Below are 12,826 nucleotides of genomic sequence, written 5' to 3'. Positions count from 1 at the left end.
CTTGACATTCCTCTAGCTCAGATCTCTGAACGGATGCAGGACTCCATTCTCTGTTCTTATTAGACTGTGGGTATGGGTCATAGACTTTGAGAATCACACCATTAGGTGTGACAGTTGCATAAACTGTGATTATCATGTGAGACCCATGCTGGCTTCACCTACCATCTCTCCTGGGCTACAGAGATGAGATGAGCAAAAAATTAGGTCACAGAAATGGGAGCTGCAGAAGGGCCTGTTTTAAGGCATTATGGCTTTAGCATCTAACAGCTGTTTGTAATGGAGTACTGCATCCTAATAGAAAATGAAACGTTCATGTCACCTTTGTAAAATAACATGATTCTATTGCTGTTGTTAACATTCACTGAACAAAGTTTTGACACTTGCCAGCTCGGATTTTGAAGATGGAAAATTTATCTTCACCATATAATATAACAAAGACTTCTTCATTATTTACTAGTTGCCAACCAATTTAAAGGCCGTCTGTCAGTATACACATTAGTGTCTAACTAGATCTGTGTTTTGAGTTTTCTTATCTGTCAATAACCTTAAGTTTTATTTTCTATAAAATGGGGACAGCAGCTTCTCATTATGAGGTGCCTTTTGATACATTCCATTAACTATAGATCATACTAAATTAAATATCTCAAAAGCTTTCATGAAAAATATTGCATAGAAATCAAAAGGATGTTTTCATAATAATCAGAATTGTTTAATGCATATTGAATAATGCTTTCTTTTCTTTTCTTTAGCCAAATAACCAAAAAAAATTTTTTAATTGCTTTACTATGAAATTACTTGTGTTTAAAAATGCTGAAATTTATTATCAAGGGAGAAACATTGACCAGAGCAAATGTTCTATAAGCTATATTACAAACCAATCATATTATTTTATTTTGAGCCCACCTCCCTCCAAACAAGGAAAATAAAGCAATGAAATCTTTTGATAAAACAATTCTCGTGGTAAAAATCTATGGAGCTCTAAGAAAGGTATCAGTTCATTCATTATCAGCTAGGTAGCTTGCTTGACATGAAATCTTGTGCTAGGATCCAGAGGTATAACAAAGGATGAAACAGCAGTGGCCCCTGCTTTCAAGTGCCTTATAGTTGAGTGAGAAAAGTGGCCATAACTTGAATAATAACAAAAGTTATAATAACAAAAGTGCTAGGGGAAATTTTAAAAAAGGAGAAGTTCACGGTGTTCTGGAGGATTTGGGAAATTGTTCTCCAAATTCTGATTTTAAAATATGAATTACTCATTCTTTGACGATGTGTTCTTCCCTGTGGCCGCAGATGTCATTAGAATCATAGAAATATGGCTAGAGTCAGCTTTTTACTGTGTAAGAAAATGTATCCTATACGATGGGTTTAATGTTCTTAAAATTTCCAAATTGAACAGTGAACACTGACTGTTGGACTAACACTATGGAAAGAATATCCCTCTTCTAAAATTATAAATCTCAGTGCTGCATCTTACGAAGTGTCTTTCTTTGTACAGGTGAAAGTCTTCTGTAAATGATATTATATGCAAGCATTTTCATTACAATTGCTTTAACTGTCAAGCTCAATCAAATCCCCAAATTATGAGCAAAATTATACTTTGTCTTAATCCCATTTTAACCCCCCTCCCAAATCACAGGAAAACTTTGATTTAAATTTTAATATTAACCTGACATAGTATTATATAAATTAGGGGAAAAAGATCTTTATTTCTTTCATGTCAGACAACTTTACTCCCAGGAAGTTGTTAGAAAGCAAAAGTGTTATGCTTGGTGTTATTCAAACAAATTGACCCCGTCATTCCAGCCACATGCAATTCTTGTCAAGTGATGTAAGTCAGAGGAAAATGAACAAATACTGCAACATGGCCAGTGATGCCTGCATTTATAAAACTCTCTCTTGAAGCTGAGGAAAGCGTTTAGAATTCCCATAAGTTCCAGTTTGCAGACTCAAAACACTGCACAGAATGTACACAGCTGTTTCAAGGAAAAGGCCAAATATAACTGCTTTATAAAATCGCAGCTGTTAAAAAAAAAGACTGTGCTTGCTACTTCTGTAAGTAGATCTCCATTATATAACTCACTGATCTCCCCAGTCAGTGTGTTCTGTCCCTGACGGTAGTTATTAGCCGAAATGTGATAGCGGTTTAGTTTACTTGAGGCGAGAAATAAAGAGACATCCCCAGACTTTGCTGCAGGATTCTTGATCCTATTAAAAGCAAGCCAAGACTTGGGCTCCTCCTCGGAAGAGTTGAAGAAAGTAGAAGTTTGAAAAGAGCAGTATTGTAGTAAGTAGAATCCCTGTCTCCAGTTTAAAAGCTGGGGATGGATCCCAGCTCTTCTGCTAAGCTGCATGTACCTGGAAAGTCCTTCATTTGTAATGGGAAGCAGTGCTGCTACTTAATTCACCACATTGTGAAAGTTAAATGCGATGTGGATTGTGAAAGCACATTTTAGACTGGAAAAGGAATCAAAATGTAGCAGTTTCCAAATTTAATTCCTTAGGAATCTGCTAGATAATAACTCCTTTAATGTAGACATGTAACCAACAAGAGATATTTCTGGGGGTGAGTCCTCACTATAACGTATTTAGCAGTTACTTATAGAACTGATCAATTTATTTTATTAAATCTATGTAGTCCTCAAATAGATGCAAATTATTAATCTATAAAAGGTGATATTTTCAAATTATTTTAAGAAATTTGAGACACAGAAGCCAGAAAACAGATTTTTTGGTAACAAATTTATTTCATTTTATTCGTTTGGGCCTTCATTATTTATAATAGAGTATTTAAAATTTTTATATCAAAACAACTTTTTGCTTTTCCTTACGGGCACTCATAGTACTATTAATACCATCCGTGTAAGCAAAATAATAGAGTTTAAAAAAGTGTTTTTAGAGAACGTCCCTGGTGGTCAGTGTTTAACACTCTCCATTTTCAGTGTAGAAGATGTGGGTTTGATTCCCGGTTGAGGAGGTTAGAAGATCTTATATGCCATGCAGTGCAGCAAAAACAAAAAAAAAAAGTGCTTTTACATATACAATTTTTTATGAACATATATGTTATTGTTGTTTAGTTGCTAAGATGTGTCTGGCTGTTTGTGACCCCATGGACTGTGGCCCACCAGGCTCCTCTGTCCATGGGATTCTCCACTGGAGTGGCTTGCCATTTCCTTCTCCAGGGAATCTTCCTGACCTGGGGATTAAACCCAAGTCTCCTCCATTCCAGGTGGATTCTTTATCGCTGAGCCACCAGGGAAGCCCAATGAAGGTATATACTTGCTTGTTATCTGCCAGACACTCCATGGTATGCTCAGATTCAGCCACTTGCACAGTATTTAAGGAACTCATAGTCTGTGTGAGAGCAGGCACATGGTGACCGTGGAGTGGGACAAGTGCTATGAGGGTGGGAAGCAGAATGTGAAGGAAGGACACAGGGTAAGTTCCTACACAAGGCTGGAGTTCAGCGGGTCGAGGACTCCCCCCTTTAGTTTTAAAGTAGTATAAGTCATGCACAGTTGGAGTGCTCTGGAGTGAGAAGTCTTTCAGGCAGGAAGAAGCACATATAGGAAGCTTTTTCATGCAGCAGGAAGGAAAATGGCCTAGCAAGGCAACTGCAAATAACATCAGTATAAGGGGAGAAGCATAGATTTGGAGAAGGAGGTGGGGGGAGAAATGAAGCTGAGGGGGATATAGGAAACACACCCTGATGCCACACGAAAAGAATCTGAACTTTGTCCAGGAGCTAATAGTTAACCACTGAAGGAATTTAACTAGAAGCTCTGCATAGAAATGAGCTTTAGAACAGATTCTTCAGTATCAGTGTAGACAGGAGGGTGGTGATGGACACATCCAGAGCCAGGGAAGTGAGTGAGGGACAAAAGTTTACACACTCAGACTGATGACTGGTCACCAGTCATTTACTGATGATGTAAATGAAAGAAACAGGCAGGGGGGCTGTGGGGCCCTGACAGAGCCTCCCCACGTGAACTAGGCAGCCTTTCCTCTCTTAGAATTACTGTGGGCACATGAACGTGGAATCCTGTCTTACCTGGCTTCCGGTTCACAGGGGAAGCCATGAATCGGGATTCTTACAAAAGCTCCTTTTCTGGTTGAAGAGAAATTCTAAACGATTTAAAACACTGTATAAGCCAAGCTAAATAAATGCAGGCTAGAGGCAACCTGCAGGCCGCCAGTTTGCAACCTGAGAGTTAGGAAGTTGTCGCTATAACGTGAACTTGAACTTGAACCCAACCTGTGCTGTGGCAAAGGTATAGAACTTCATCCTTACATGCGCAATGGTGGTCAGGGAGACAAGGAATGGAGAATAAATCCCAAATGAGATGATTAGAAAGATGGATAAAACGTCATCCTTTCATTGAAAGATGGACAAAACGTCATCATTTTTCCTAAATCCATTTCTTATCCTCCATGTGGTTTTTTTGGTTGGTTGGTTTGTTTTGTTTTTGCAAGTATTGAGTTTGAAGAGACTTTGGGATCAACTTGTATAACTCATTATGTGAGTCTGGAGCTCATAAATATAGCAGTGTTTAAGAATGAGTGCACAGAACAAAAGAGAAAGACCGAATGACGAGAGAGGTAGGAGGAGAACAGAGAGGGTAAAAGGAAAGTCTTTTCCAAGGAGGGATGATCAGTGGTACCGAATTCCAGTGAGAAACCAGGCAAGAAAAGATTCAAAAAATAATCATTTTATATCACAGAAAACAGCCACTGATGATTATGGCCAGAGCACTTTTAATGGAGTCACTAGAATCAAGGCTCAGTTGGGTATTTAGAAGCGGACGGGTGAACATATCAAATGTAAACTGCCATCTTCAGAAACTGAATTATGAAGCAAAAGGGAGAAAACGATGGTTACAAACGTGTGTGCAAATTGTATCTGTGTGTAATGAGTCATTATGTTATGATTTGTAGAACTTTCTAATATATGATACCCTAAAAGAAAAAAACAAAGAAGGCTGTGTGTAGGTGTTTTCAGATGGAAAAGATTTGTTTATATGCTAAGGGGAAGGTCAATGGAGATGGAGTAGATATCAATGAACCAAGATCCTTGAGAAAGGGAAGGTGGGTGGGGCTGTAGGGGTAGGTGAGAGCATTATCTTTACTCAAAAGGACTAGAAAGAGTGAAATAGAGGTGAGTCTGAATATAGACAGACCTTTGAAAATTTGAGAAGTTGCAGAAATATCCCAATTTGTGTGTGTGTACACGTGTGCACACACACATGCATTCTGTAAGGAAAAGTTGGATTGAGTCAGAGTTGGGGTTTTCCAAGTGGTTGAAGCAGAACTTAAAGGGGCGAAGGAAACACAGCTGTTGGCAAGAGAATGGTTTACATCACTTAGTCAGAAATATACTCAGGGTGAATCAGTTCAGTGATGACAGCCTATCATGTTCAAAGAGGGCACGTGGGCGAGGATGGATGGATGGATATAAGTTTGTCAGGGACTTGAAATAACAAGATGATCTGCTCAAGATGAGTGACAGGGTTAGGGATGAAAAGGAACCAGTCTCCGTGCTCCAGTGTCATCGATAAATGTGGAGGACTTACCTGGAGACCTCAGCAATAAGAAGAAGATGGTAGAGGGTCTCACGGCCACTCAGATATCACTTTATTTAATCCTCGAATCCACCCAGGGTTGTGCAGATGAGGGAGTCCATGCACAAGACGTGAGTGACCTGCTCCGTTTCCATGGTGGTGGGGGTGGTTTAGTCGCTCAGTCATGTCGGATTCTTGTGACCCCATGGACTGTAGCCCACCAGTGGACAGCTCCGATGGACTGTAGCCCTTCTCTGTCCATCAGGTTCTCCAGGCAAGAATACTGGAGTGGGTTGCCATTTCCTTCTCGGGGGATCTTCCCGACCCAGGAATCGAACCTGGGTCTCCTGCATTGCAGGCAGATGATTTACTAACTGAGCTGTGAGGATCCAATTCTCTAGCTACTTAGGAGGTGAATTTCACCTGGGGTCTCAGGTGTCCTGATTCCTCCAGTGTCAGACTCCTGTCTGAATTCATTCTACTATATGACCCTGCCTCTGCCCTAGTATTGACCCCAAGACACCAGGCTCCTTCCTGATGTTGCCTTGGTTTTTCCCAGGTATCTGGGGCCTTCAGTACTTTTTACCAAGACATTATCATCAATAAGGCTCAGGTTTTTGATCTTAAATAGTGCAACTGTGAAGTAGTGAAATTTATAATAGTATTTTCCACAATATAAACAGTACTCCCTTCAATTTCTATAAATATATAGATACACAACCATAAAAACAATTAAAAGCATATGAATTATGTATCTTGATATAGTAAATTCTATTATCAATACTAATAAAATTACTTATTGCCCAAGAAATAAAAAATTCAAAAGCCTCCTGTTTCAGCATCCACTTTGTTTCTTGTGTTCTTCCAGGAATTGAATAGAAGAAAACCTCTTTATTATTTGTTTCTTAGAGTAGTTTTAACCTCCCTATTACATGTCCCCTTATTAAATATTAATATATTTATAATTTAAGTAATATATGTATTAACATGTTTAATTAAGACATATTTAAATAACTTATCAACATTTAAATTAATTTCTGTGAATAGAGAACTCAAATATTGAAAATCTGGCTATAGCTGAAAAAAAAACTTTTCAGAGATTTAAATGTATTTAAATCAAAGGTTTTTAAAAGTTATTCAAAACTGATGAACATTCATCAACATTTTAGGAAATACATCATTTAGATTCTCCTTTTTTCTGGTTAATCAGTCTGGTTAATATCAATAAAATCAATAAAATAATAAAATCAATCTGGTTAATAAAAGTGTGTATACCAGTTAAATTCTTTGTATTTTAATTTTGCCAAATATAAAATAGGAATGAGTTTTGGCAACTTGAAATATTGGTAAATTGCTTTTTATATGAATCAAAATTTGAAAGCAACTACAGTGTGCTGTGATATGACCTTCTTATCGCAAGAGTTTACTAACTTTGATAGTAGTTGTAGCCCCCAGGGCCAGGTATGCATCCTAAAACTTTCCTCTGCATGACAAGCACAGTGACCTAAGTTTTGTCTTCCTCTTGAATCTAACACTGTACCTTGCTCTCACAGGACATCGCTTATTACCAAGCCTTATCTCCTGAGAGGTTACAGACCGATGCTGCCAAGGTTCCCCCCAGCACGTTGCCACCCCAAGAGCTCTATGAACCAGGCCTGGAGCCTTCTGCTACTGCGAAGCTGGATGATTTGCAGCGCTCTTGGGAAACCTTAAAGAATGTGGTAAGTCTGCCAAATGTGGGATTATTTAGCCCACGAGACAGAGGAGCCTGGCGGGCTGCAGTCCTAGGGTCGCAAAGAGTCGGACACAACTGACCACACACGCAAGGCATCAGATTTCCTTAGTGATTGTCTTATGAAAGAAATGCCTGATGTTTACACATCCCATGTACAGTTGAATAGCCTCTGTTGAGTCACAGAGGTAAAGCAGTGAGGAAAGAAATGTCGTAATCTAGAAGATAAGGGGTGGGAACCATTTGGTAATATCCCTTTTCTTCTTTAGATCAGCGAGAAGCAGCGCACACTCTATGAAGCCTTGGAACGCCAGCAGAAGTACCAGGACTCCCTCCAGTCCATCTCCACGAAAATGGAGGCCATCGAGATGAAACTCAGTGAGAGTCTGGAGCAGGGCAGGAGTCCCGAGAGCCAGATGGCCGAACATCAGGTAAGAACAGCCATGACTTCAGCTTCCTGCTTGATCAAACTGGTGCACCCTTATTTATGACTGACTGGTCAAGCTGGTGCATAAGAGAGCAAGCTGGCATGTTTCACTGTGTCAACTGTTACAGAGTCAGCAAGATTCCAAGTGGTGGTTTTGTTTCCATCATTGCTTCAGGGAGGGATCTAAGGGGGGAAGAAAGAAATTCAGGCATTGGTGTTGCTTTTTACCTTTATTGTTACATAAACTGTCTTTCCTTATTGTTGCCACATTATTTTTATTTTGTTTTGAACTATTATCATAAGAATGAAAAGCACCCCACATCTACCCTCTCTGGGTATTGTTTTTTTTATTATTATTAAATTAATGAATTTATCCTTTTTGGCTGCACTGCCCAGCCTATGGGATCTCAGTTTCCTGACCAGGGTTCAAACCTGTGCCCCCTGCAGTGGAAACACAGAGTCCTAACCACTGGACTTCCAGTGAGTTGTTTAAAGAAACTTAGCCAGTGTGTCCCTGGAGGAGGGCATGGCGATGCACTTCAGTACTCTTGCTGGAGAATCTTATGGACAGAGAAGCCTGGTGGGCTGCAGTCTTAGGGGTCACAAAGAGTCAGACATGACTGAGCAACTGAGTGTGTACCTGGTACCTTCTTATCACTTAGAATAGCTCTGAGACTTCAGCAGGCAAAGAAGCAGTTGAAGAAAAAGGGTTTCCAAGTTATAATCCTGTGGTTGTCCCAGACTTCAATCATTTGTTAAAAGGTACACTGGGAAAAAAAGAAAAAAGGTACACTGGATGATGCTTCCGCTTTAGGTGAGAAGCAGAGATGAGATGATTACATTAACCTAGCTCAGATGCTGTTAGAAATGCATCACTTTATAATGCATGCTAAGTGCATAGGTTAAGGTCTGGTTAATGCTTTAGCAACATTATCAGATTACTATTCATGCGTAACTGAGTCTAAGATACTGAGGTGTACAGTCACCTAAATTCAGTCACCATGGTGCAGGCAAATGTTGCCTGCCCCTGACCAGATCTCAGAAGCATATAACAACCCTATCAAAGGCAGAGGGAAAGAGAGATACTTTTAGATGCTAATTTAGAGCTGTGAAAGTGTATTATGATATATGTGTCTATCAAATAAAGACTGGGAAATTTGTCAGCTCTAAGAATGAAACTTTGTACTCTATCTTTACTTAATATCTTTATAAAAAGTTTTGGAACCCACGGTAACCTTGGTATACATTGCCTGTTTATATGTATAGTCCAAGATAAAATTGTACTATTTTACAATAAAGGGCCTTGAAGTATTAACACAAAAGTGAAAACATTTCATCTAGAGACAGTATTGAGAAATAGTGGTTTCGGGTTTTTGACATTCTTGTAGCTTCTTAAGATAGACATCAGAGTGTACAGCATCCATTTTTACAGGCCTTGTTTTGGTAAAATGACCGTCTGTGGGTCTTTCTGCTGTCTTAAAATCACCCACAGTCCATTTGGCTTAGGGAGGGTGCTATAAAAATACAAAATTAAAACTAACCTTTGTTTGCTAGGATCAAGCTGATCACAAGGACAGTCAGGGACTTAGGTCTCTGTTACTACCCTGCTGCGTCCCCGTGAGCACCATAGTCCTTTTTAACTGATACCTTGGTTTTGTAATTGTCAACATCCACTTCATTTCCACCTGAGGGGGATCTCTGGGTGGCCCTAGTATGCTTCCCAGGGCTCTGTCTGCCCCCCAGCTCTCCAACGCTTCACTGTACCTGTACTAGCCAGAGAACATCCATGCATTTGATTACAGCTTCTTTTTTTTTTTTTTTTTTCAGTTTTTTATTTTTTAAAATTTAAAATCTTTAATTCTTACATGTGTCCCCAAACATGAACCCCCCCTCCCACCTCCCTCCCCATAACATCTCTCTGGGTTATCCCCATGCACCGGCCCCAAGCATGCTGCACCCTGCGTCAGACATAGACTAGCGATTCAATTCTTACATGATAGTATACATGTTAGAATGCCATTCTCCCAAATCATCCCACCTCTCCTCTCCTCTGAGTCCAAAAGTCCGTTATACACATCTGTGTCTTTTCCTGTCTTGCATACAGGGTCGTCATTGCCATTTTCCTAAATTCCATATATATGTGTTAGTATACTGTATTGGTGTTTTTCTTTCTGGCTTACTTCACTCTGTATAATTGGCTCCAGTTTCATCCATCTCATCAGAACTGATTCAAATGTATTCTTTTAACGGCTGAGTAATACTCCATTGTGTATATGTACCACAGCTTTCTTATCCATTCATCTGCTGATGGACATCTAGGTTGTTTCCATGTCCTGGCTATTATAAAATGTGCTGCGATGAACATTGGGGTACATGTGATTACAGCTTCTTTTAAGCAACCGAAAAGGATTAGGGAGTTTTCCAGGTGGCGCTAGTGGTAAAGAACCTGATTGCCAGTGCAGGTAGACGTAAGAGACGTGGGTTTCATCCCTGAGTCAGGAAGATCCCTTGGAGGAGAGCACGGCAACCCATTCTGGTATTCTTGCCTGGAGAATCCCATGGACAGAGGAGCCTGGGAGGCTGCAGTCCATAGGGTTGCACAGAGTCAGACATGACTGAAGCAACTCAGCACGCATGCACAAAAAGTATTGAAGATAAGTTGTCCAAAGACTTGATTAGAGTGAATCTAAGTGTCACAGGCTTAGTCAGTGTCCCAAAAGAGGGTTTACAAAATTTGACTCTCTCTGCTTTCAGGTACTTTCTGAAGATCACTGTGTTTGTTCAGGGCTCATCATTCTTGTGTCCCAGGTGACAGACTACAGCTCTCAAAGACCCTTCAGTGGGTCCCACAGCATTTATTAACTGAAAGTAGGATCCTGGTGGTCTGCCTTGACCTTCCAGAGTTCATAATTAAGATTCAAATTAACTCCCAATCACCAGCATCGCCCTGCCTCTCAGGCATTAGTATGAAAACACACACAGACTGAATGTAGAGCAGAATTATTATTTTGTTTAAGGGATCTAATGGTGAAAACTCAAAATTGCACATTAATGCTAAGCGTCATAAATTAGAAACTATCCTGTGACTTTTCTTGTCATTAAGGCCAACCACATGATTTTCATCCCTTTCTAAACTGAGAGTGGTGATGCTAACAGAGGAGATGTAATTCTAATTCAGTGCTTACCCATCATTTGAACTTAACAAGTATATTAATGCTCTAAGGAGAGGGAAGGAAATATAAAGAATGTATAATTTCTTGTATCACCACAAATCTAACATTTTCCATCTGACCTACTTTTGCTAACTTTTGCTGTCTGTACCTAAATTCTGCAAATTCTGGGACAATGCTGCCTACATGGAAAGCTAATGGTATCATAATATCTAAATTGGTTTTTGGCTTCTGGAATGATACTTAAAAAATCCTAAGATATGATAGAATTACTCTAGTTTTTTTGTTTTTTTTTTTGATGCTGCAAAAACACTTTATCGTTTCCCTTTGGTCCATGGCTTGAGAGAGGGCTCCAGAGTGTTAAAAAGCTGCCTAGTGGCTGCAGAGAGGGGTTTCAGGCAGCCCTGACGTTAGGGGGGCTTCTCAATGGCCACTGGTCTCCAGAAGTTCCTAGTTGTGCTTGAGGGTGAGCCTTTCAAAGACATATTTGCCCAACCCAGCCTGGGGACCAGCCAGCCTGTGGAGGTGGGTCAGCTGGTCACCCATCTTCTTGATGAGTTTCACCTCCTCATCTAGAAAGTGGTTCCCCAGCAAGTCACAGATGTGGGGGTCTGCGTGGGCAGAACCCAGGCCATGCAGATCCCAAAGAGCCTGGCTCAGGTTCTTCTCTGTGAGAAAGGCCACTTCCCTAACATCCTGGGTTTTACCCCCACTCATCTTGAGACAGCTTCTGCACATCCAGAAAGAGGTGGTGGCTGCCGTACTGATTTTGTACGGCAGTGATCTCAGTGGATTTGACCAATAAAGAGAGATGCTTTGCACCCTCACCCTTCTCCTTGGCCAATTCGCAGGAGAAGGTGGCCCATACCCTCCAGAGCCACATCGTCACGGTCGAAATAGCAGTCCAGAGAGAGGGAGGTGTAGGAGACCCGCAGATGCATGTTAACCAGGCAGTGAACGGCAGCCTCCACCTGAGTGGAATAATCCTGACACACTGAGAGCTCATGGTTGATCGTTAATAAGGAGTTAAGCTCAACAAATGGTGGCTGGTCCCGGTGATAGTGGACAGCTGAGTGGCTGATGCCAAAGGTTGCAACTGGAAAGAAGGTTGGAGGGTGGTCAGAGGCTGGGGCAAGGGCCATCCCTGGATCTGTTCCATCCAAGCACTGTTGAAGCAAGAGACAGATCTGTGGGACTGTTGAGCGCACTTCAAGAATTACTCTTTTTAAATAAAGTCCAATGGAATGTGGGTAAGAGGGGCCAATATGATTTTTGTACTTTCCAAAAGTTAATAAAAATACTTCAATTTTTTTCTTTTCCCCAACATGCTCTTGGAAGTAATGTAAAGAGCTATTCTAATTTAAAGAGCTATTCTAATGTAAAGAGTAATTTAAAGAGCTATTCTAATTCCTATGCTTTTCCTCTAAACACCTGTCTAAATCTATTGAATTTGGATGGAGTCTTGTGCCTTTCCTGTTACCCTCTTGAAATTGAACAACAGGTTTAATTTGGAGTCATCAGTGCAGTTCATGAGCTGACTTGTGGCTATTCCACGTGTTACGGGACCTTCATTATCATGGGCAGCTAATCCTTTGTGGGTGTATGTTATCTTTGCCTCCTGAATCCAGGGTGGTTTGGAGGCAGAGCTCTGAGGTTATTTTGGTTCTGTTTAATATATGTAACTGCTCAAAGTTTGAGATGGACTGAGCTGGTGTGGACAGTTATGAAAGTCACAATGAAATTCATGTTCACCTTACTTGTTGAACCAGACGTGCACTCCGTGTTCTCCCCAGAGTCAGTTTAGAAAAGCCCATGGTACTTTAACCCAGACTGATCATACACATGCCCTCCTTGTAAACACAAGTTAGAAACACAAAGAGGAACATTTCATCTCCTCTCCTTAGTTTTGAGTCAGGTGCTGTAGGGAAGGAAGCAGCTGGCC

At 40.5% G+C, this 12,826-nt stretch overlaps 1 protein-coding gene and 1 pseudogene across 34 annotated transcripts in view; one reads left to right on the top strand and one right to left on the bottom strand.

The window, feature by feature from the left end:
- Positions 1-12,826, top strand: part of SYNE1 (spectrin repeat containing nuclear envelope protein 1) — a 492,315-nt gene that overhangs the window by 310,583 nt on the left and 168,906 nt on the right. For all 34 annotated transcript variants that reach the window (XM_060419830.1, XM_060419826.1, XM_060419828.1 and 31 more), the window contains 2 exons: positions 7,109-7,276; positions 7,557-7,718. In XM_060419830.1, the coding sequence (XP_060275813.1) occupies positions 7,109-7,276; positions 7,557-7,718 (330 nt within the window). The remainder of the gene's footprint in view (positions 1-7,108; positions 7,277-7,556; positions 7,719-12,826) is intronic.
- LOC121820232 (ferritin light chain-like) lies at positions 8,023-12,026 on the bottom strand (annotated as a pseudogene).

Source organism: Ovis aries, chromosome 8, assembly GCF_016772045.2.
Source record: "Ovis aries strain OAR_USU_Benz2616 breed Rambouillet chromosome 8, ARS-UI_Ramb_v3.0, whole genome shotgun sequence".
Classification (NCBI taxonomy): domain Eukaryota; kingdom Metazoa; phylum Chordata; class Mammalia; order Artiodactyla; family Bovidae; genus Ovis; species Ovis aries.
This window is presented reverse-complemented; position numbering and strand designations above follow the sequence as displayed.